The 24269-nt window shown below is 38.4% G+C and overlaps 1 protein-coding gene across 3 annotated transcripts in view; it reads right to left on the reverse strand.

The window, feature by feature from the left end:
* The window catches only part of kdr (kinase insert domain receptor (a type III receptor tyrosine kinase)), a 71518-nt gene extending 47514 nt beyond the window's left edge, over positions 1-24004 (reverse strand). The window contains exons 1-8 of one of the 3 annotated variants that reach the window (XM_043690792.2): positions 23671-24003; positions 21181-21395; positions 17931-18012; positions 16430-16635; positions 14299-14423; positions 9226-9394; positions 5093-5232; positions 2627-2795 (exon numbers count right to left, since the gene is read on the reverse strand). In XM_043690792.2, coding sequence (XP_043546727.2) covers positions 2627-2795; positions 5093-5232; positions 9226-9394; positions 14299-14423; positions 16430-16589 — 763 coding nt within the window. In that variant the 5' untranslated portion in view covers positions 16590-16635; positions 17931-18012; positions 21181-21395; positions 23671-24003. Of the gene's footprint in view, positions 1-2626; positions 2796-5092; positions 5233-9225; positions 9395-14298; positions 14424-16429; positions 16636-17930; positions 18013-21180; positions 21399-23670 lie in introns of all 3 variants that reach the window. The other 2 variants (XM_087988180.1, XM_043690775.2) reach the window with 2 other exon arrangements.
* Positions 24005-24269: the final 265 nt, after the last annotated feature.

A 24269-nucleotide genomic window follows, 5' to 3' on the forward strand; every position in this document is an offset into this window, starting at 1 on the left:
CCCAGTAGTGATATTCGTTTCCTAGGAATTATTTTTTTTTAATGTTTTGAGATTTTGACATTTTCATTTATTTCCTAACTGTTGAAGTTCTTACAGTAGTTTTTTTTAGTCCCAAGAGTGTTGTTGGTACCAATGTGGACGACAACTAGATCTCAGCCCTCCTACTCCAAATTCTTCTTCCTGAGGAGATGTGCTTAATCTTGGCACCAGACAGGAGACACAATCTTAGCAACCTACTGTTACACTGAAACAGTACCTATTCTCAGCTAGAAATTAACTGTTGTGGTCATGGGAAAGGGGCAGACACCTCTCAGCACCTAATATGACCAATTACTCTGAGGCAAATATGTTGGATCCCTTCCAGAGAGGGGAAAATCAAGCCCAGTTTTTTTTTAGTCCAAAGTCCAAAGTCCAAATCATGAATGCAAATTGCAAACAGTCGAGATCCTATCACAATTCCTTATGGAACTCCACTGCTTTTATGCTACTCTGAATGATCCCGATTTTCCCTTACTATCTTGAAGCCATCTAGTAATCCATTCTGACAACACATTCCTTGACTTATTTATAAGTTGGCTATGATAGGAGACCTTACCAAAGGCTTTTTGACATTCCAGATCAATTGCATTATTTTATTGTCATTGTCTAGTATCTCCATTACTTCTTCAAAATTTTCAGCAAAGTGGGAAAAGCAGAATATCCCCATGTTTACTCTTCATTATTATTTTTCTCATTTCTAAATGTTCTTTGGGAGTCTTGTCAAAGGTAGTAAATTATTTCACCCATTTGAACCTCGTCGCGGGCATACTGCTCATGCATTTGAAATCAAACACAAATGAACAACAACAAAAATAAAACTGTATTGCAAAAAACATCCGATCAATGTAAAATCCCATGTGGCTGCAGTGCAGCACCATCATATCTTTAGGTACACAAATAACAAACAGACAAATTTCGCTTCTTGACAAAAGGCTGGGAGTTGAGGTTAGGAAGGCAAAAGCTTCCAGGGAGGGTGTTCCAAAGACATCAGAAGCAACAGTTATGAGCAACAAAGACCAAGCAGAGGAGTTAAACAGACATTTGGCATCAGTCTGGAGAACAGTGTGGGAAAATGTGAAGTTGTTCATTTTGAAAAGGAGAACAAAAGAACACAAAGGGACTTGGGGATACTTATGCATCAAACAAAGAAAGCTAGCACCCAGGTGCAGCAGGTAATCAGGGAGGAAAATGGAATGTTGGCCCTTATTCCAAGGGGTGAGTATAAGAGTAGAGAAATCTTACTGCAACTGTACAAGGTGCTGAGGAGCTTTGGTCCCCTTGTCTAAGGAATGATATCATTTCATTGAAGACAGTTTAGAGAATGTACACTAGGACAAACCCAATATGGATGGATTGTACATAATCACATTAACAAATAGGATTCTTATGGGGTTTGACAGGGTAAATGCTGAAAGGAATATTTCCCTTCATCAAAGAGTCTAGTACCAGAGGGCATATTCTCAGAATCAAGGAGCACTGATTTAAGATGAGGAGATATTTCTCCTCTCAGAGTGTTGAGAGTTTTTGGAACTCCTTATCATAGACAACTGTGGGATTAGAGTCCTTGTGTATATTTACAGTTGAGATAGATAGATTCCTGTTCAGTGGGGGGAATCAAGGATAACGGGAAAAGGACAGGAAAGAGGACGTGAGGAATGTCGAATCAGCCATGATCCTATTGAATGGTGGAGCAGGCCTGAGGGCCAAACAGCCTATACCTGGTCCTATATCAGACAGTCTAATTACTGCACATAATCGGTCAATGTCTGGTAACATAACAGCAAAGATACCACCTACTGAGTTTTCTCTCTTTTCTACGGTATTTACCTTATTTAGCAGATCTGAGTATAATATTGCATGAAATCAAAATCTTTTCCTGACACACAAATCTTAGAGTCACTTATTTAACACTCCAGCCTTCTTGGTCCCTGTGTTAATTTCCATATTGATCTTGGTAGCAATCCAGAAACAACTCTTGGCATTCTGCATTTTAATTTGGACCATAACAATTCAACCTCCCATAGCAAAGCAGCATTCCTAGCTCAATCATGATCTTTGGCTTCTAAGTGATCATATCAAATGGATGCTCCCTTTTCCACTCTTAGATAACCTCTAGTGATGAGGAAGTGCCCTTAACCCTGGCACTGGGCTGGCCACACAACTTTGAAGCTCCCTCTGATAGTGCTGTCTGAAACTATCTATCCTTGTGACTATACTATCCCCTAATATTGCCATACTCCCTTTCATTCCTCCAAATTGAGTAGCATTTGTACCGTGATGCCATAGTTAGCTTTTTCATTTAGCTTGCAATCTTTGGCTAGTGAAGAAACTGGGATAAGATTGTTACATCGATGAGTTGGACCTACACATCTTTGGATTGTGGGAGGAAACCAGAGCACCCAGAGGAAACCCACACAGACATGGGAGAATGTGCAAACTCCACACAGACAGTTGCCTGAGGCGGGTCTCTGGCGCTGCAAGGCAGCAGTGCTTACCACTGTGCCACCGTGCTGCCCTCAATGTTTTATAGCAGTCCCTCTTCAGTTACATTCATGTATTTCACAACACATCGAAAAGAAGATCTCACCATAGATGATGACATCAGTGCTGTTCTCCTTTGTCATTATTCCACTGGAAGCACTGCAGAAATAAGTTCCTTCATCTCCTTTTGTCACATTATCTATGATCAAAATGTTTGAGAGTTCCAGCCCTTTAGGTTGTTCTTGTTTCATTGTTTTGAAGACCAGGTGTGGGTTCTATTAAAATTAACAAAAAAGACCCATGCAATGTAAGGCATCTGACAAAATATATTTCAAAGTCTATTGGATATATTCTGAAGTAAATTCCATTATGGCTATGCAGATCTTCCAAATAAGAAAAATGCTGCTTATGTGACATACTAGCATTTAAACTTCATTAAACATCAGTAAAATGGTGAGAAAGTTCTGCTCAATCAAATATGCTTTCTATTGTACATTTAGCAGAAGGCCTATCTAGTTGTTATGTGGTCAAGTGTTAAAATTGCCTCAAGAAAAAATATAGATTATTTTAAATCAACCTGTTCAGACACATTATTATACACCTCCAGGATGGATAATACTTGCACATAGACCCCTTGTCCCACAGGAAAGGACATATTAACACTGTGCTTCAAGAATTCTTTGATCTTCTGGTATTGTGGCCAATATTCCTCCCTCCTTCAAAACATGTTAACTGCTTAGTGACATTGTTGTATGTGAAATTTATTTATGTGTACACTGCCATTGTAGCCATAAAGAGTGATTATGCTTCAGAAGTATTACAATGTATGAAACATTCTTTTGGGGCATCCTGAGAACATACATCATGCTATATGAATGCAGGTTCTTTCTACATTGAGAAGAACATAATAACGAGATCTGTCCTTTTAGGCTCTGTACATCAGAGTATATCAAAATTAATTGAATGAAATATTTATGATAGCAATGAGAATAATAAAAATTGCAAGCTGAAGACTCTCTGACTAACATCTTGAAATTGCAACTAATATTCAAGCCAAGATTTTATTTCAGAAGCCATTAGATATGTCTATTGGAAAAGAGCAAATGTAGTTCAGCAAGATGACATGGGTCATCTCTGCTGGCCAAACTAACCTCCAAGTTATCGATAGAAAGACAGCTACTGATGTAGAAATATCTGTGTGGTAACCCATTACATAGTAACATAAGCATCAACTTTGGGTGATGATGTACAAGATATTAAATTAAATTATTCATGGTGACTCACCTTCTGTCCCATTGACATAGACAGGATGAAAATTTGAAAAGGTATATATGACCTAATTTAACCAATTACTTAAAAATTAGAATGACCCCCAGAAAAGCAGTGAATGGGAAAATTCATTCTATCACGACTTTTTTGGTCTATGAGTGATCTGCCCCACTACAATGGTTCTATCTGATATTGTCAGGAAATATTTTTCCTGAGGTAATCTAGTAAAAGCTTATGTTTATCATCATCAATGGGTCAAATTTTGCTTGAACTAGAGATCGTTAGTTCAACTTTCAATTGTACGTTTCGGCTTTAAAACTTTTTTCCAACAAGATATTTGAAAGAGTAAGCACAGTAAGAGCAATAGGGCATCACAATGAGACAAACAGGGGTATTTCCATCAATAATAAGATTAACTGGCTGAGAAATAATCAAATTTGAAGCCATACCAAGTAGAGAAAGGCAAATAAAGATACAGCGCAAGTTAGAATGAATGAAATGTGAAGAAAAAGAGAAAAAGTTAGAGAAAAGTTAAAATGCAAAGTTTGATATTATTTTAAAACCTCTTAAAACAATTTATGACTTGAGGAAGTTGGATTTAATATTCATAATTGTTTACCTTCTGGATAAGTAAAGTTAATTGGTAACCATTAACAATGGTCACATTGTTAAGGATATTTATGCCATTAAATACTTTACGTCAGGAATAAAGAGCAGTCAAAGCATCAATACACTAACTTTCTGAAAAGACTACAAGACTACATTAGCTCAAACTATACTCACTCCTAAATACAAATCAGTTCTCAGACACATTTTTTTCACCTGTCATTAAAGGAACTAATCATTACAACTACAATTAATTTTGCAGGAGATTTGTTTTATCTTTCCAATATAAGTTCAAGAACATTCTATAACTACAAAGTATTGCCATTCTAATTTGACTACAGCAATGTAATGTAAAGAATTTTATAGATTTCCACCACTAAATGTGCAACACAAGAAGTATTCACTAATATAAGAACAATCTCATTTCATTTGGGATTTGTATCTAATTGGATTTTTACCAATTTTTGTTTGACACCTACGCCTAGACATACCATTAATTAACAGAGAAATGTTGCATACTTTTGTCTACTATGAACTTACTACCTCCAACCCAAATTTACTCCCATTTCCCGTTGAAGCATGAAGTATTGAAGACAAGATTCAAAATCTTTCTCTTCTCTATGGATTTGTTCTTTGGTGATATTTAGATTTTCTTTTGCTTAACTAAGCAAAGCTTCAAAACTTCCATATGTTATACCTTCAATCCAGGATACTTCCAGTTAAAGACGAGCCGAACATTGAGTTCAGTCTTGGCACTACAGTTGAGTATCAAACGTTCCCCCACTGCTAACTCCACTTGTGACCGAGGGTTCAGTGTAAGCTCCTGAATCTTGGTTCCTGTAGGGTGGATAGATTATACAATTATCCATACTTAGTGGCACAAAAATAGCAGAAATCAGCTCTGAGTCTTGAGAAATGTGTTGAGACGTGAAGACGATATTACAAATTGTAAGAATGTTTTACCTTTGTGCACTCTCTGTAAATAAGAATATGTCTTTTTATAAAAAGCTCATTTATAATTTTACTACACAAAATGTGTGGAGGAAATTTCCCTGTATTGGCAAATGCCATCTAATTCCCTGATCATGTCAGTGGGTTCAACATAGATCTAAAATTATGTTTTTTTAGTTACACAAAATCACATGAAGTGAGTAGATCTTTTAAAAATTCTTCTGTTAACTGTGCTTAGAATGTATCTGGATTATGTGCTTTTGTATGTCATTGCATTGCAAACATTTAATGCTTTAATGTATCTGATTTAATTCAAGGTTTAAACAATAATTGTAGTTTTGATCTCTAACTATATGGATAGTTCATCATGCAAGTAAAGCACATGCAAACAACAAGTCAAAATCAAAGCTGCAGATTTAATGTTTTATTTTGATCTCCATAAAGTCCCTGTCATAGATATGTTTAGAAATTACAACAAGAACACTTGGCCTAATCACTCACTGTTTATAATTATTCTTTATATGGTGAGCTGCCTAATCAGTTCTCATAGCCATACATGCTCTCCTTCAATGACTTGACTAGCATATTCTTCAATGATGACATTGGGCAGTATGTCATGGCAGTGCTGGCTGGAGAGCTGAAATGAGCTCTTCATTGTCTCCTTTTGGGAAGATTCACCAAATTCATTGATGACCAGGGACTTAGTAAAAGCTGCAGCAAGGCTTTCCTGAGACAAGCACCTTGGAGGCAGCCAGAAGCCACTTCTCAACAGTGGCAGCTCTACACACTGCTAGCAATGCACCCATTTCAGGATTCATCAATGGCTCATGCTACATGTAAGTGATGGTGACATGGAGAATGCAAAGGAGAAATTGTGGGAAAAGGGTGGGTGTTCAGCAGTAAAGACAGGGGAATTATTCTCAGTATGCTTCCCCTTCCTGAAAATGGGTTCCTCAATCAGGCACTGCCACTGGGTATTACATTACAATATGGACACTCACGAACCACTTAAGGGCATCATTTGGCAGTGAGATAGGAAGGTAATTTATGTGCTTTATTGGCATGGACTTAAATCAGGGGGAGAAGTGAGAAGGTGACAGGGCCCGCACATGCCACCCACCCAATGAACCACCACCTCAATTATTAAATTCATCTTGGGTAGAATATTACATACGGAGATATGGCATTGAGGGTGAATTGGAGGTTTGGATTAGGAATTGGCTGGATGGAAGAAGACAGAGGGTAGTAGTTGATGGCAAAGTTTCTTCATGGAGTGCCGTCACTAGCGGTGTTCCGCAAGGATCTGTTTTGGGACCATTGCTGTTTGTCATTTTTATAAATGACCTGGAAGAGGGGTTAGAAGGTTGGGTGAGCAAGTTTGCGGATGATACGAAAGTCGGAGGAGTTGTTGACAGTGAGGAAGCATGTGGCAGGTTACAGCAGGATATAGAGAAGCTGCAGAGCTGGGCAGAAAGGTGGCAGATGGAATTCAATGTAGCTAAGTGCGAGGTGATTCACTTTGGGAAGAATAACAAAAAGATGGGGTACTGGGCTAATGGTCGGATACTTGGTAGTGTGGATGAACAGAGGGATCTTGGTGTCCATGTACACAGATCTCTGAAAGTTGCCACCCAGGTAAATAGTGCGGTGAGGAAGGCATATGGCGTACTGGCTTTTATTGGTAGAGGAATTGAGTTCCGGAGTCCTGAGGTCATGATGCAGTTGTATAAGACTCTGGTACGGCCGCATCTGGAATATTGTGTGCAGTTTTGGTCGCCATACTATAGGAAGGATGTGGAGGCATTGGAACGGGTGCAGAGGAGGTTTACCAGGATGTTGCCTGGTATGGAGGGAAAATCGTATGAGGAAAGACTGAGGCACTTGGGGCTGTTTTCACTAGAGAAAAGAAGGTTTAGGGGTGACTTGATTGAGGTGTACAAGATGATTAGGGGGTTAGATAGGGTAGACAGTATGAACCTTTTCCCGCGTATGGAGTCGGGTATTACAAGGGGGCATAGCTTTAAATTAAGGGGGGGTAGATATAGGACTGATGTTAGGGGTAGGTTCTTCACTCAGCGAGTCGTTAGTTCATGGAATGCCCTGCCAGTAACAGTGGTGGACTCTCCCTCTTTATGGGCATTTAAGAGGGCATTGGATAGGTATATGGAGGATAGTGGGTTAGTGTAGTTTAGGTGGGCTTGGATCGGCGCAACATCGAGGGCCTAAGGGCCTGTACTGCGCTGTATTCTTCTATGTTCTATGTTCTATGTTCTATCTGTCTATGGTGTGTGCTTCAGTCTTTATTTTTCATCCTTTTCAAATGTCTATTTCTTTGAGTATTGATGGGACTATTTAAAACCACTGACATTAAACTTCTCTAGGAATGTGAGCCCAAGTGTACTTTTGGAAATCATGTTCAAAACTGGGTTTCAGCTCCTTTGTGATGGGATGGGATGCAAAAGCACAACATGATATATCTAGCTATCGGCCTCAGAGAAACAATCACTGAGAATTCTCAGATAATCAATTCTCACTGGCAAACATGTCAGTATTTTTAGATGCAGACTTGAGATTGAAATCATATTCACAAAAAAAAATCAAAAGAAAGCTTACAGAAATAATTTTTCAGTGATGCTGACATTCTAAACTTGTTCAGGTGACTATCTGGGGCATGGAGAAATGTGATAACAAGTGATATACCGTTGCAAATAAAAAAAACTCTTGGATATAGCCTCAACTAATTACAAGATTAATCTTCCATTGAATGGATTAAATTTTGCAAATAATTAACTGTGTAAAAGCAATCAAATTATTGACCACAGGACGCTAGGTTTCCTGTTGATAAAACCGGAGACACAGTAATATAAACGATCTTTCAACCTGAATCTCTAGCTCAGCAGGCAATAAGCATAAAATGACATCCTACTGTCTGTAGCTGTGTCCAGGATTATCAGCCAGTAGAACAGCCCCACTGTGAGAAGTAGTTTAAATTGGCCAGTTCCGATTATCTGTTATCTCAGTCGACAGATTGAATGTAGTATTTTTAAAATGAGATACAGGCAGGTCATAGTACAGATGTTTCAGTTTACAGACTGATAAACATGCATATTATTTTCAGGCAGGAACTATTTAAACACATGTATTAGAATGTCTTCCTCACTGAACTATGTTTCTGTTATGTTGTAGTTATAGCCACGTACATAGAAATAATAAAAGGAAATTATACTAATTTTCAAGTCCTTGCCACACCATTTGCACTTTGAAACATAGCGAATTTGGGATCTTAAAACTGTGACTGGGTGAATATTGGTTCCCACCTGCTCCCATTTTCAGACAGATCTTAGCAAAAAGGTTAAAACTTTCTTCAGGAATAGACATGGTTAGATGATTTAGCTCTTTTTTTTTGTCATCTCTGTTTGATAGATTACCAACAACTACAGGCCCAATTTGCCAAATATCAATGGTAGGAATTACTAGCCAACTATTTTGGGTACACAGTGAACAAATTCTCAACTTTAATTAATGGATTCTGAATCCTGATTTCACTTTATTTTCAATGTCAGTAACTTGTGAATTTTGAGCTTTAAAGGCTTGCCAAATACAGTATAGATACTGGAAGTTTTTGATTGCTTCTCAGAAACTAGTTTCTTCCTCGCACCACCAATGCATCTAACTCTGTGTAGAATTGTTGTAACAGGATTTGAAATTCAGCAGCCCTCATGAGGTCTGTGAAAAATTGTCTTGTGCTCCATAAAACCTCTGAACAGGTGAGAACATGTCCCGCCCACTGCATGCAATTTTCAATATCCAATGATTGCTCTCAATCGAAGTTAATTTAAGTTTAACCACTTCAGTAAAAATGTACAAAATGCTGCTTACCTAAGACTACCACCACATACATGTTGGAACTATAGACTCTTCCGTTTATTGTTGTTTCACATGTGACCATTCCTACATCTCTGATCTTGTGACTCAAAATAGTGAAGCCTTTCTGATTGTCCCAGAAAGTTGTCATTTCATCAGCAGCAATGTATTTTTCTGGGTATTTCTGTTCAAAAATTAAATAGGAATTATTTTGTGAATTAAAAATGTGATATGAAAATCTAATTGTTAACTATTGTTGATGTTGTATACATTAATTCACAAATATAGAGATATAACTGCACAGAACAATAGGATTCTGTTTGTAGGGTCTATGTTGGCCTTTTATAGAGCAATTCAGTCAGTCTCACTGGCCTGCTGTATCTGTACAAACCTGTAAGTCAATTATCCTCAAGTGCCCTCCAATTTTCTTCTAAAACTGTTGATTGTCTCTCACACCATCACCCTCATAAGAGTGAATATCAGGTCATTAACAAATGCACTGTGAATACATTTCTTCTCATACACCTCCTGCATCTCTCACCAATACCTTAAGTTGTAGTGCCCTCATCCTTGTAGTATCTGGAAATGGAAACAGCTTTTCTTTCTTTATCTTCTTGAAACCTGAACACTTCAATCAAATGACTCTTCAATCACCTTAGCTCCAAGGAGAACAATATCAGTTTCATTGGCCTAACCTTTCAGCTAAAAACCCTCATCCCTGCAAACATTCCAGTAAATTCGCTTTCAAAGGTTTTCACATCTTTCTCAAATATGGTAATTGGTCATGGGTACAGTACACTAGCTGGGGCCTGGGCTATAATTTCAGACAAAGCTGGCTGAGTTTACTGCTGTCGCCTTGTGTGTGAGTCCACAGGAAGAGGGATGGCCCTCCATTGGACCTGGTCCTGAAAGTGCCTTGTTGAATGAAATTCATAGTGACCAGCCCACTATGGCTTGGAATGCATTTTCTCAGGTAATCTTCCACTCTTCAGCTCATCAATTATGTAATTAGGCTCTACAGCGCCTTTCCCAGAGAATCATGTGCTTCACAGATGGTATCTAGAGGTGTTGGTACATTGGCTGGTCCAATGGAAGGCCATCCCTCTTCCTGTGGACTGTTGGGGAGATTTCACTGGGGTGTTTAATGTAGGGCTAGGGAGGGTGACACTAGTTCTGCAACAGACACTTCTAGTTCCAGTCCTGAAATGGTTAACAACAGCCAAGCGAGCTGCTGCTGGCGACTGCACGAGTACCTGGCTGGAGCTTGTAAGGGATATGCATAATGTTAATTAAATCTTGGAGCCTGTAAATACCAGCCAGTATCAATTGCCCCATCGAAACTCGGAATTAATAAAGAAACCGATCGGAATCTGTAACTGTTAGACAAGTGTTAATTGCTCTATCGGAACCTGTAACTGTTAAGTGTGAATGGCTCTATTTAAGTCTAAAGTTGATAAGTGTAATTGTCAATTTAGTTAAACTGAAACTATTGAAAATGGCTAGCCTGTCAGACAAATAGTAATTCCTTGAAACAATGAACTATTGAATACGGGATCGGAACCGCTCCCGGGGATGGCTGAGCCATTGTCAAGCACAGCAGGAGCTGGACAGGCACTTCGATGCGGCCAATAGGAGGACGGATCCCCAGCACACGCAGATGAATGGACCAATGGGGAAGGCGAACTGACTGGGGACTCCAGGCAGCGCGAAGTATAATTGTGTCAAGTTTGAACGAGAAGGGAGAACGCCTTCTCTAACGAATGCATGCTTGTAGATTCGTTGTACCAATTAAGATTCTGTGAATAAATGGCTGTCTGCGTCTAACCATAGTTGCCAGTGTGAGTCTCTCCTTCCGAAAGAACACGCAAAGACGGGACCCCGCGGGTCCATCTTAACAGGACTCACACACAAGGCGACAGCAGTAAACTCAGCCAGCTTTGTCTGAAATTATAGCCCAGGTCAGTGCTAGGCCCTGAGTGAAGTTGATGCCCTACAGTGCAGAATGAAGCTCAATGATCTTCTGCACTCCAGAAGAGTAAGTCTTCCCCTCTGTTTCCTCAGATCCATAGGGCCATAACTCCCCAGACTAATGTCACCAGCAGCACCCCAATTGATGGAACTATAGTCCCTAGAACTGATTACAATTGACCTGCAGATTGATCATGCCTCAGTCCCTGGAGGGTGAGGGGACAGTCCTATCAGAATCCAGGAATCCAAGTGCCTGACTGATCATGACCCAACCTTCATTGACTGGGATTGAATCAGTCCCTCAACTGACTGTATTTCTCAGTCTCACTAAGGACTTTAATGATCACACATAGCTACTTGGTTGAAGCATATTCAACTTGTTTGCCACATAATCTGCCAGCACACGTTGCAAGAGTACTGTGGCACACGATGCCTCACATCAACATGTCCACCTCCTCAACTGTTCAAGGCTCCCACCGTGACATGCTTCCTTCTCCCTAAGTGCTAAAAAAAACAAGCCACTGAGATTGGCCGCCTGTAACTGAGCACTAAATATCCTGTGAACTAAGAAAGCAATGTGATCCACACAAAAGCTGTTAGCCCTTAAAGTGAAGTCAGTGTGAGAGTGCTAAGAAAGCAAGCAAAAAGCCTTAAGACTCATCCTGTGTGGATACATGGTGTGTCTGTGTGTGTGTGTGTGAGCCCGCACACAAAATGATCTATCAGGAACATACAGCCCTAGATACTCCTGAGCACCGAAGTGTTGAAGGGCTAAAAAGCTGCGTGATTTGGTCTGACAGCAGACCCGATGATGTGGTGAGACTGGTGGTTTGCCAATGCTGACTTGCATGGATGAAACATCAAGCAGGATGTTGACCATACAGCGGGAAAGAATGTTGGAGTGATGGATCTATTGAATGATGACTGGGACAAGCATTTGGAGAGCTGCAGCCTCTGATTACTCACTGACTTGCATATTAGCAATTTGTGCTGCCTGGATTTTCAGGGAACAAGAGGACAATTGCAATTGGATCTTTAATCAGATGCAGATAAATTGAAATACCGTAGTCATTGCCCAATGAAGTTGCTGGTCAAGGCTGAGGAAAAAAATTGCAAAAGCCTTTCTGGACATTGAGGTTTTCTTGTTTTTCCATCATTCTCACTGTTGCTTACATCACAACAAGGAGAGGAAAATTTTACCGTCAGGTTTGTCAACAAACTCTTATGTGGTAACTTGGTTAAGGCTTTCTTTGAATCCAAACAGATAACATTTATTGGCAATCCCCTCATCAATCTTGTCTATTCAACATCAGAAAATTAATTTGATAAATCAAATACGGTCTACTTTTAACAAATCCATGCTGGATCTTGATAATTAACTCAATCCTTTCCAAGTACTTCTTCATTTTTTCCAAAACTTTAATCACTGCTAATATTAAACTGGCTGGTCTGTGTAGATATAAGCAATGTCTTGCACACTAGCCATTTTCCAATATTCTGGTATATTGCCCATATCAAGGAAGGTTATGATGTGCCCTTCTAATATCTCCAGCCTTAACAAACTGGGATGCAAACCATTGGACTTATCTTATCTACTCTAAGCTTATCTTATCCATTCTAAGCATAACCAATCATTCTAGTACACCCTGCTTATCAATCTGCATGCCATTCCTTAACTCTGTCATCTCATCTTTGACTAATAGTTGTCGATGTCCTCCTCATTGGTAAACATCATAACAGTGTACTCTTCAAATGTTCTGCCCTTTCAGGTAAACCTAAAGTCAGGTTACACAGCCTCTAAACAACCTGTACAAAAATGTTATAATATATCTCTGGAGCAGGTAGGACTTGAATCCAGGCATCCTGGCTCAGAGATAGGGACACTACCACTGCAGCCCAGATAAAACACAGTTAGTCCTTTAATAACATTTTTGGGCTATGAATCAAACTGTGAACATGCCAGAAGGAATTATAGGTCAAGGAAAGCAGACATCAGTTACATGTCTTTGGGAAAGGTGATTATTGTCATTGCTAGTAACATCCTCTTCAATTCTCACTGATGCAGGGAGGCTTTTTCTTATATTCTAAACAGCTGGAGATTTAAAAAGTTCACAGTGTGACAATTTGCCAGACCATATCCACCCTTCAAAAAGTATTTACATCTATCCTATTAATTGTTGACTTCCTGAGCTCAAATAGCCCGGCTGAGTTCAGCTTTCCCTCATGTGAGTTGTATATCACCCATTTTCTCCGACCAGAAAAAAATAGGATCTATCAAAAACGGCAGTAAGACTTCTGAATCTGGATCCCACTCATTTTTGAGGGTCTTGCCTCCATATTGTTGTATAAATCTAGTTCTTCATGTTTTTATATGTAAGCATTCAGAACCTGTCTTTATATTCCTTGTAGTTCCCTAGTCTGCCCTACCCAATAATTCACTGTGTTCTGCTTTAATACTGCCGAACACTGTCACTGCTTTGTTCACCTTTTCTCTTCTACATTCTGGTGCCCAGCCTGTTGCCAATTTAATTCAAATTCTCTATGAGCACATTATTGAACATTTCCATCAGGACATTTGTCCTATGCCTATTGATGTGTAATGTTTTCCTTTTAAATAGATTGCTCGAGCCCAAGAATTGGTCTCAATAGTGCAAGAACCTGAAGCCATTTCACCTACACCATGACTCAAGTCATACACTGATCCTCCATATCTTCCTATTTCTATTCTCATTACTATGTGGATATAGGAGTAATCCTGAGGATGCTACATTTGAGAGGCTATTTTTGAACTTATTTCTTAGGTTGTGAACATCAGACTTCAGGACTTCAATATTTGCTGCCTCCATATTGGAGTTTTGTAATATAGCACTTTTGTGATATACTAAAATGGCAAATTTAACATTTCCATTTCAGGGAGTTCTTCATTATTCTGTAATATTTGCAAACCAAAATAAATGCTAAATTATTCTGAATGTGATCATGCTGCCAACAAAATTGCATTTTGAAATGCATATTTGTATTTATATCTTGAATAACATGATTGCTATGATGTAAACTGTAATTTAGCATAACCTGGGGAAGTTATATGATGCAGTCATGTAAATAAGCAGTTATATTTACCGTATGTAGGGTCACATTAAGAGCCGGCATGGATACTTTGCATGGAATCACTATTGTCTTGGTCTCCATTATGTACAATGCTTCTGGGTTCCCAGGATAGGAATTCACAAAGGGAATTTGACTGTCTAAAATGAAAACAACGTATCTTTTGAAGTGGAATAAATTGTTGATGACAACAAATGATTTTCAAGCATATTTCATGATCTTAATGTTGATAATTTCAATTAAATCCTTGGAGTAATAATTGCAGAACTTTTTGGATTACTCATTTGAAACAATGCCTATAGTTTCTATGAGTATGGTCTACTAGACTTAATGACACCAAGATTAAATGGTAAGGTGTACTGTTCTTTTATTGCTTACTGGTACAGAACTGGTTTCTAATTCTTCATAGTTTATAAATGTAAGGAATAAAATTTCCACTTTCAAACTATTGCATAAAGAGAATTGTCAGATAAGAGCTCCAGATGTCACTGATTTTGGGTAAAGGAACGATTCTGTACCTTGCAAGGCTATTTGGAAAATCTGAGAAATGGAGTTTGCCGAGCAATCAGGTCACTGTTATTTAATGGTCAAATCTACTTTTCTCCCACCAGGATTAGCTGTGGCAATTAAATAACCTCTAAAATCCAGGTCTAAATCTTTTTGTTCATTTTTTTCCTTTCAGTTGTACTTTTACTGAGACAATTTTCATCTGAAATAGCCATCAAATGAATACAACTTAACCAAGCCACTTCTAAAAATTAGTGAGATCAGAGAGATAATTTGACATTCACATTTAACCAATGTTTGCCTATGTCCTTCCAATTTTAATAAATATTCATAATAAATTATAAATGCACAAAAATGCCAGTATTGGAGTAAAAAGTTCCAAAAGCTTGTAAGGGACTGTGTATATTCCCACTCAATGAAAAAGACAAATTTACATGAAGTCAATGAGTCCAAACGCTAACAGCCAAACACGAACAGCATAAACCATTTTAAAACAATGAGCGCGTTTCACTGCACTCCTGTAAAATCCAATGAGGCACGAAAACATTTTTGAGCCTAAGATCGTGGAGAAATTGTTTATTCCAACAATCACTTTCACAGCTCATCAGCTATCATCCAGCTATTAGGCAGACAACAAGCTAAAACTATGCCAATACTGTATATGTAGGAAGCAATATTTTCTCTCAAACTGTTTTTATTTTATTATCAATACTTGCCTTGTTTATATAACCGGGATAGATTTGCTGTATGGTTCATTAAATAAGCTATCTTACAAAACATTTTATTTAGTGAATTTAATCAGGACTTAATACCATCAGGCGAACTAACTTTAAATCGAACATACCACATTCTTTCCCCTTAAATCACTGCAATGTTCTTCAAAAAGTTTTATTTTGTTAAGCGTTATAGATGGTGGAGAATTTTAATTTTTGTTATAAAAATTGCTGTTTGCGGATAATTCGCAATTGTCTAAAGACCACTTACATAAAATGCAGAGTCAAGGACACCAATCAGGAAATTGGTTTGTTTTTTTTTCGTTTTAACTCCCTCTGATCGGTAAGACAGAAGGAAGTGCTGCAGGCAATCTGCGTTTAACCACATTGCTTTGGAAGTCGGAAAACAGGAACCCTATGGAGGTTAACCCCAGCATGTGGTGGGCTTTATTGTGGGTACACTGTTCCAGTTGAAGCAAAGGTGATCATTTGTACGGCGTCTGATAAGAATCTGTATGAGCTCCCACAAAAGAGGCATAGCCACGAGATCAAAGGATAAAACAGAACAAATCCACATGCTTCAGGAAATGCAGGTTTAAATTGAAATGCTACCTACTGGAGAAAATGTAAGCAATTGAAAGTGTGTTCTGTTTGTGTTTATATCCATACGTTAAATTTGAATCGCTGCCACTCTCACTTGTGCGATCACTTATAATGTTGTCTTTTAAAAATAAAGCTGGTTAAATTTTTTCCCTTCATTACTTGCCTTTTTAAATTACAACTTTGGAATGTTTAGATCGTATTACATTGAAAGAAGTGACCACTAGGGGAGTAATGACAAAGGTGGAACAGGGTTTGAAACTGGGATTTATTTTCAAGTACAGTATTATGTAAACCAAAAGACAATTTAAGAGAAGTTTTCAGACCTTGAACAAAGACATAGATACTTGCAGCTTCTTGCACCGGAGAATACTTGTAGAAACAACGATATGCTCCTGTATCGTTTGCAATGGTTTTTGTCAAAATGAGAGTTTTGCAAAACGAAGTACGGTTGCTGCAATCAGTCAGGGATATCCTGTGTTCCATGCTACTGTGATTCCTGGGCCATGACCATTCCAACGGTTCACGTCCTCTACAGCAAATATTCAGAAACAACATGACTTCAGTTAGAAATGCGGAGCTGGCTAAAGTTGGTTTTATTTTTTGTTTTCAATACAAAGAGGTGAAACATTGAACGATTGTACTATTTTTCCCTATTATGATTCCGAAAAGGAATACAGACCAGGATATAAATTACCACATGATATTTAAACAGATGTATCACATAATTATCGATTGGAAAGAGGATTGCAATAATCATTAAAAGTAGGAATAAAGAGAACATCTGTAGAATATACTACAAAGGTCACAGTGAAATTATATCGTGAGTGTTTAAGTGCCGTAATGAATAAAGTCTGGTGCAATTTAGTTGAATAGAATTTATAACTAAGTTGTATTTTCACTAATGTTTCAAAATGAAAATTGCAGAGAAGAGCAAGTCTAGAACATGCTATCTAATAGAATACTTCGCCCTGCTACAACAGTGGCTGTCTCAAAGAGTATTTGGAATTGTAGTCTGCCATTGGGTAAATGTTTGTTTCAGGGATATCAACACGGATTTAATCAAATGAAAGGAATTCGTTGAAGGCATTGGGAAGAGAAATCCAAGGGGAAAGACTATAGCAAATGGATATTTATCTGAACATTTGCCTCAAACCAAGAACAGTAGCAATTTTATTTCACTTCTTTTACATACAAATTATTGGTGTCAAATTTAATATTTCGAGTTAACCCAGATTTTGAGATATTTTGGAAATTTCCTAATGAGAATTCACAGAGAAAAGATATGAACTCAGAATGTTGTCCACATATCATTTTTTGATGACAGAAATGAAATTTCAACTGTGGACTGTAAATGATAACATCATATTGTCCTATTTTCCATTTCACTGCAGCAAAAGATGATTAGTTGTGGTTATAAAACTTCTACAGCAAATTTTATAGATCTTGCTGCCTCTTTCAAAGCTGCTCCTAACTAAGATGTTTTAATACAGAACATTGTGAATCATGGATTATTATTTTAAGGTATGATGAAGTTAATGCTCGCACTATAATCGGTACAGTAACACAAGTGTTCACTTGTTTATCTTTCATTGTCCACTTGTATATAAAGATAGTATGATCTTATTCAAAGACATGAACTTATGTCATTGTAGATGTGTAGGTCATATAAAGAAAGACAGAATAAATTATTCGAATAGATGTGCAAATATATTCGCATATTTACATATGCATATTTGCAATCATACAAATTAGTGCAAAGTTATGTGATATATGATGAATTTTTCAAAAGTATTATTTCAAGTAAAGTGCAGAACTTTCTCTTACCTGCAAGTAATTATTAAAGTGTCATTACCATTAATTACATGTTCTTTATTCTGGATGCTAAGGTGTGGGGGAAAGTAGGAGCCTGCAAATTAAAACATCTGGTTAATTTCAAACAGAAACACCTACAAAACCTAATCAGAGTGAATCCATTTGTGCATACTAGTTGATCATGTTAAAGTGAGGTTGAAGCCTGAAAAGTCCAATTCAAATGGGAACAGAATTGTGACAAAACAAGTTGTCTGTTTTGTGACACTTGTTTGCCTTACCACCTTATTGTTATTACTGTTATTGAATGGAAATGTATCCATGGATCACCCATCAATTGGCATCATATGCATATGCATCACAAGGGTGTAGCCTGGACTAGAAAATGTGAAACCACTGCTGTAGGGAGATAGGAAGGAAATTCTTTTAGGGTGGGTCTAGAGACTATTTCCTGTGAGGAGCCTTGTAAAACTATACTTTAAAATACGTATTTTCAAGCCCTTGTGACTATGTCTTATATAATATTTGAGGATCCAGCTGAAGACTGGAAATTGTGATAGAACAATGAGGATGAAGTAGCGATGGTTCAACATATATCTGAACATTAACTACATTGTTTTTAAAAGTAAAAGTGAATTTGCTGCATTAAGGTTTTATGATAAACCTTTCTATCTTGACATTCTATGACAAGCTCTTCGATGAACATTCCAAACATATATCTACATGACATATACAATGTTTGCTACAAATCCCATATTAATTGCATGTGCAAGATTTCAAAAAAATCTAGGTTTTGTTTTCACTCTCGATTCAATGAATAAAGCCTGACTCTAGAGTTAGATCTATATGTATATAATGCCTCATTTTAAAAGAAAACAAATTTTCTATTTAATTAATGGAAAGTACAATGACCTAGTTGGTGAATATTCTTCTGTAGAACGTTAAATGTAGAAACGCATTAGAAGAGGTTAACTTCATGGTAAACTTAATTCATTAATTAACATGGTGATAGAGAAGCTATTTTTAAGGGAATGCCACTTATGCAAAAGTTACCAGGTCTACTTAAAGATGGATATTTTCAAACTACTCATTTGTTTAGATATTGACAAAATATTGCAGCTTAAACATTCTTTATCAGGATAGTTATATTATTGATTTTCTGAGGTAAGCTTACTTTACAATGTATTGCTATGAGTATACAAAGCAAAGGGGCATATCAAATACTACCTAGAGTTTTGGCAAGATCATCTTAAAGAATTTGCCAGATTGAAATGGCTGCATTAAGCCAAGGATGATGACCAGAATTTTTACAGACTGGACTCTTGGTGGTTGTGTTACAGGAAGAGAAGGATGGGGGACACTTCTTCTGAAGACTAATACAATAGCTGGACTGAGGTAGCTCCAAGTGTGAATGCATCTCAAATGTAGTCAGATGCTGGGAGCAGTTGAGGAAGAAATTTGCTGCTTTTTGAAATATGACTAAGGTAAACATGTCTAGGCATTGCCCAACTTTACAATGTTGCCTAACAAGGAATCTAAAAAACATGTTATTGCAGGTCTGGTCACATCACAGAGCAAGATTCATGGTGAATTCCCTCACTTATTTCCCAAATGCCAGGTATGTATATTTTTAGCATTGCACTTTATACTGCCATTTCAGTCTGTCCAATGAAATATCACAGAGAACAATCACTTAGCATGTAGCTACACCAGATATATAAGATGAAGCCTGCCAACTGAGGAAACTTCATTTCTTCCTCTATTCCCTTGAAGATAAGATTGCATAAGGCATGCTACATTTGAATTATCTGCAACCACAAGGTTGACGTTCAATACATATTTCCTCTGATTCTTCTTTTCTCCTTTGGACCTAGCCTGGCTTGCGAAGTAGAATATAAATAGTTCTTAATTAGGCTGCACTCAGATATATAGATATGTGAAATTAACTAAGGCCCATGAGCTACAGCTTTAAAAGGTAGCAAAAGTAAAGCCTTGAAATAAATGAATAACTGTGTCAAAATACTGCCTGACAGACACCTTCAAAGACTGGAGTCAATTGGCTGATTAGTTAACCAAAAAGCATCTATTTCTTGTTGGTGCTGAGATGCAGAAGTCGTGCTCAGCAATCAAAACTGTGTTACAAAGCAAGGGCTTTAATTTTTCTCTTATAGGACAAATAACCAGCACAGGTTTGGTATGTGGGTCTCAGTGTATAATTTCCCATTCCATTACCCCATGGTATATATATGTCAGATGAGAAACAGTCTGAACAGGTCCAGAAACTGAGAACTTTAGTTACTAGCATTAACCTCATAGAAAAGATTTTGTTTCCCTAAATTGTAATGAATCAATGCATTTTAAGTTTGATTTTCATCAGTTTTTGGTCTTATTTCTGCTAATCTAATAAAAATGCAATAAACTCTGTCTAAAATGGCATTTAGAATTGCAATGGAAAGCTGAAAGGTGGGAAATATCACAATTTCATATGTCTCATGTATTTTGTTGCAATGAATACATTGGCATTGATTACAATAAAGTTATGCAAAACACAAATAGGCCACCAAGATTTTGTTGAAGACAAAGGCCCTAGAATCATTAAAGAAACAATTAGGATCTATGATTCTATAACAGTATGTGGAGGAACATCATTTTATTTTGAGTAGATCTATTAGGATGGGGTTAATGGTATTTTTCCTTTATAAATATCTTGTGAGTTTGTGTGACACAATACACCTTTCACTGCCCCACAAAATACTTCAACTTAATAGGTCAGAAAAATGAAAGCAGATAAAATAAGAAGCAGTGACTGTAAAGTGCAAACAGTGTACACCGTCAGAAGCATAGCATTGAAAAGGATATGTTCAAATAACTAGGTGGACGCTTTAACAATGGCAGGAATGTACTGATGATAGATCCAGAGCATTTTACTTTGTAGTTCAATAGTTCTGAAATAGTCTGTTCAAATTGCATGGCGTCATGCAACCTCTATCATAACAGGAGGAGGGAAGATGGTCAAGCATTAGCCAACTGACTGAAACTCTGGGCACATTTCCGATCTGATGTTGCCTAATGTTTAGGACTTACAAAGGACGTAAACGATTGGAATGAAATGGACCATCAGCAGATTATCTCGGCCCAGGAGAATTTCAAGGTTTTCTCTAAACAATTTTCCTTATATTGTAGCATCGACAAATTGAAAAGGTCTTGAATAGGAAGGGTTCATTACAAAGTGCTTAAAACAGGAAATTGTATGTGGTTCACTTACTGGCATTGTACAGTACGTTATATCAAAGACTGCATTGTTAAAATAACGTTTCCGTCTATCCAGCAACCAAAAGACGGCTGTTGTTATGACAATTGCTCACAGTGACGGTTCAGGAAATGTGAACGGTACAAATATTTTACTGTTATCCTGCTGTGGTACAGGTATGTTGTATGTTGTCCTTCCATCTAATTAGGTTGCAGGACGAATAAACAGGTCTGCTGGATGCAAATGCAGAGCTAATTTCAGTTTAAAGTACTTAGAGATTCACCTCGTTAGAAAGTCTGTTAGAGGGAACTTGCACTTATTGTCCAACAGATTTCCTCTGATCAGCAACTACTACCGCGTCCCCTGCCCATCTGTCATGAGCTACTTCAAGGAAACAATCCGTGTTGACAGCAGACTTCAGCGATCCAACCCACCTTCCTCCAATCCACAACCCCCTCGCACCATTTACCCACCGCTCACCTTTAATTAGCTACCAGGGAACTGCAGTGACTATAAAGCCTAAATAACGGTAATCCGCCCCGGGGCACTTTTCAATTTCCTTCTCTAGGAATAAATGTGAAAATGGACGGTTTTAAATCAAATTATTTTGTTTTGGTTCCCTTCCTTTCGGAGCCCAAATTAGGTGCAACAATTATGATTTCAAGCGAGAGATGCCGGATCCAGGTATATAAAATCGAGATATAGTTTAACAATCCGGAACTCTGGGAATGATATTACTCAAGGATTCGGCCTTTATGAGTTGGATACCCTACATAGCTTGAGTAATTGGTTTGCCCCTGACTGGAGGTATTTAGGTGGGAATGTGACTGGGGAACCCATTGTGCTCCAGAAGAAATAACAATCGGCCGTTCAGCCCCTCAAACTTGCCCCTCCACTGTATAAGGTCATGTCTGTCTCAGGTGTCAACTCTACTTCCGTGTCGGATTGTCACAGCTCACAATTCCTCGATTTGTTTCACATTCATCTATTCATCTACCTATCTGCCTGTCTGTCTAACCCCTCTTCATAATGATAGAACTTCGGTTTGTTTATCCTACTGAATATTCTTCTTCGATGTTCATTGGGGTCCCGGAGAGAAGAGTTATTATGAATTGTGACTTCAATCCGCAATGCTGCTGCCCAGATTGGGAAGAATATCCTGGATGGGCAGCTGATCTTGGCAGCTAGTTCCACCATCCGTTTGGAAAGTCGATTTTGCTGGCTTTGAGTAAAGAATGGGACTTCGGTCACCTGATGTTCCTTCTTTTACTTCCCAGAAATCTCCACAGCCCCTTCCCCGGCCGATCGGCCCATCTCCATTTCCTAGCAGCTTACTTGGGAATTTACCGAGCGGTGTTAAAAGCTGAGCTACTGAGGGAGGGGCTTTTGCACTGACAGCTGTCAGTTCACAGTACAATTCACCAGATTATATTCTTGGGTGAATCGTTTCACGGTGGACTGCCTAAAAAAGCCCCACAGTATAAAACGAATCAGCAGCTAGCGTATTTATTTTTAATATAAATGAAGTTTATACCGAATTGCTGTTCGACTTTTCCACAAGCTTTCGGCTTAAATGGGGCATGGCAGTACAGTCAGTAGGACCCAGAGCAGGATTATCCGTGAGATACTGCTGGGCAATAACCCATTGTAAACCACAGATTAATACAGAAATTCCATTGAAGTGCACAGTTCTTCAACGATTAACGATTTTTTGTATCTCACTGAACAGGGAATTCAAAGCGAATCACCGGCATTATAAAGACACACCAGATTCCTGTCATTTGTTAGAGCCTAAGGCTCTCAGCCTCGGGTTTTAGTGGTGCAGTGGTAGTGTCTCTACCTCTGAACTAGAGGCCTGGGTTCAAGTCCCACCTATTCCAGAAAGGTATGTAAGTCTCTGAACGGGTTGTTTTAAACTTCTTTTTACTGATCTTACCGTGGGACTCTTGTAGCACAGTGATATGTCCCTCCCTCTGGCCGAGGAGGCGCGGGTTGAAGTCCCACCTGCTCCAGCGCTGTGTAACAGCTTAATTAGAAAAAAGCTAATCTGACGTAACTCGAAGTAACCAGGACACAAGTGATTTGAAGCTCGATTGTCAAGCTGCTTCAAACAACGAGAAGGTGCAGTCTGCCTAGTTGTTAGGGATAAAGTAGCATTATTTTTGTTCAATGGGGTTTACCAAGTTCTGGGTTGGACTCCTTGCATCTGAATACAGTGGACACCTCACATTGTCAATTTTTATAATCTCAACAAAGCACCTTTTGCGTCAGTGTATCTGACACTCAAGAGTTAAGTTTCGAACGAAATGTAATACCACATGGAGTATGTAATTATTGCACAATGTTTTCATTAATTAGCAGAACTACCTCAAATTTGCATTATGAAAAGTTTGAATGTCCTACGATTTAAGGTGAATTGTGCATCAAATCTTCGATTTGAATCTCTTGCCACTCAATATAACATTAAACAACATTGCCAGGTTAGTTTACAAAGAGCCCTCTCACCCGCTGCATTAGAAAATTCTGTCCACAGCCACATCAACAGCGCGAAACCCCACTTCTTCCACATGTCACCGTGGGGGAATGCCGGGATCCAAATGAACGTGGTCTCCCGTTGCTCTGCCAATCCGTCTCCTTTCTCAATATTCGCTGCTTCTCACAGCTTTATTCTTTTAGTGTCGATCGAACCGCGGAACATAATAAGGTCGCCTTTCAATGACTTGGGAGTCAATAGGAATTCTGCAAACGCCGCTCAAGTGATAATCCAGGAGCTGGTACTCGGATCCAGTCCGCCCTGAAAAGGAGGCTGCTGCAATTCTGGGGTCAGTTCAATGAGTGTCAAGTGGACATGGCAATTTGTGGATTATATACGGGAGGAGGTGCCGAACCACGAAAGTTGATCCATTCATCACGTGACGTGAAGGCGCTGTTGATCCTAAACATCCTGAACAACCAGGAAAGGAAAATTCTCACCGAATTGGCTGTAAAAGTGCATTTCTTTGTGGGTGAAAACATGTTAACGCTTCAGGTTGAAAATAAGACATTTAAATAGAACAGGTCTACAATTACGATGGTAAAATTTCTACATGCTGCAATTATGGCAA

The sequence above is a fragment of the Chiloscyllium plagiosum genome, unplaced genomic scaffold, assembly GCF_037043375.1.
Source record: "Chiloscyllium plagiosum isolate Xiang-an unplaced genomic scaffold, Cpla_swu_hap1 HiC_scaffold_1, whole genome shotgun sequence".
NCBI classification, from domain to species: Eukaryota; Metazoa; Chordata; class Chondrichthyes; order Orectolobiformes; family Hemiscylliidae; genus Chiloscyllium; species Chiloscyllium plagiosum.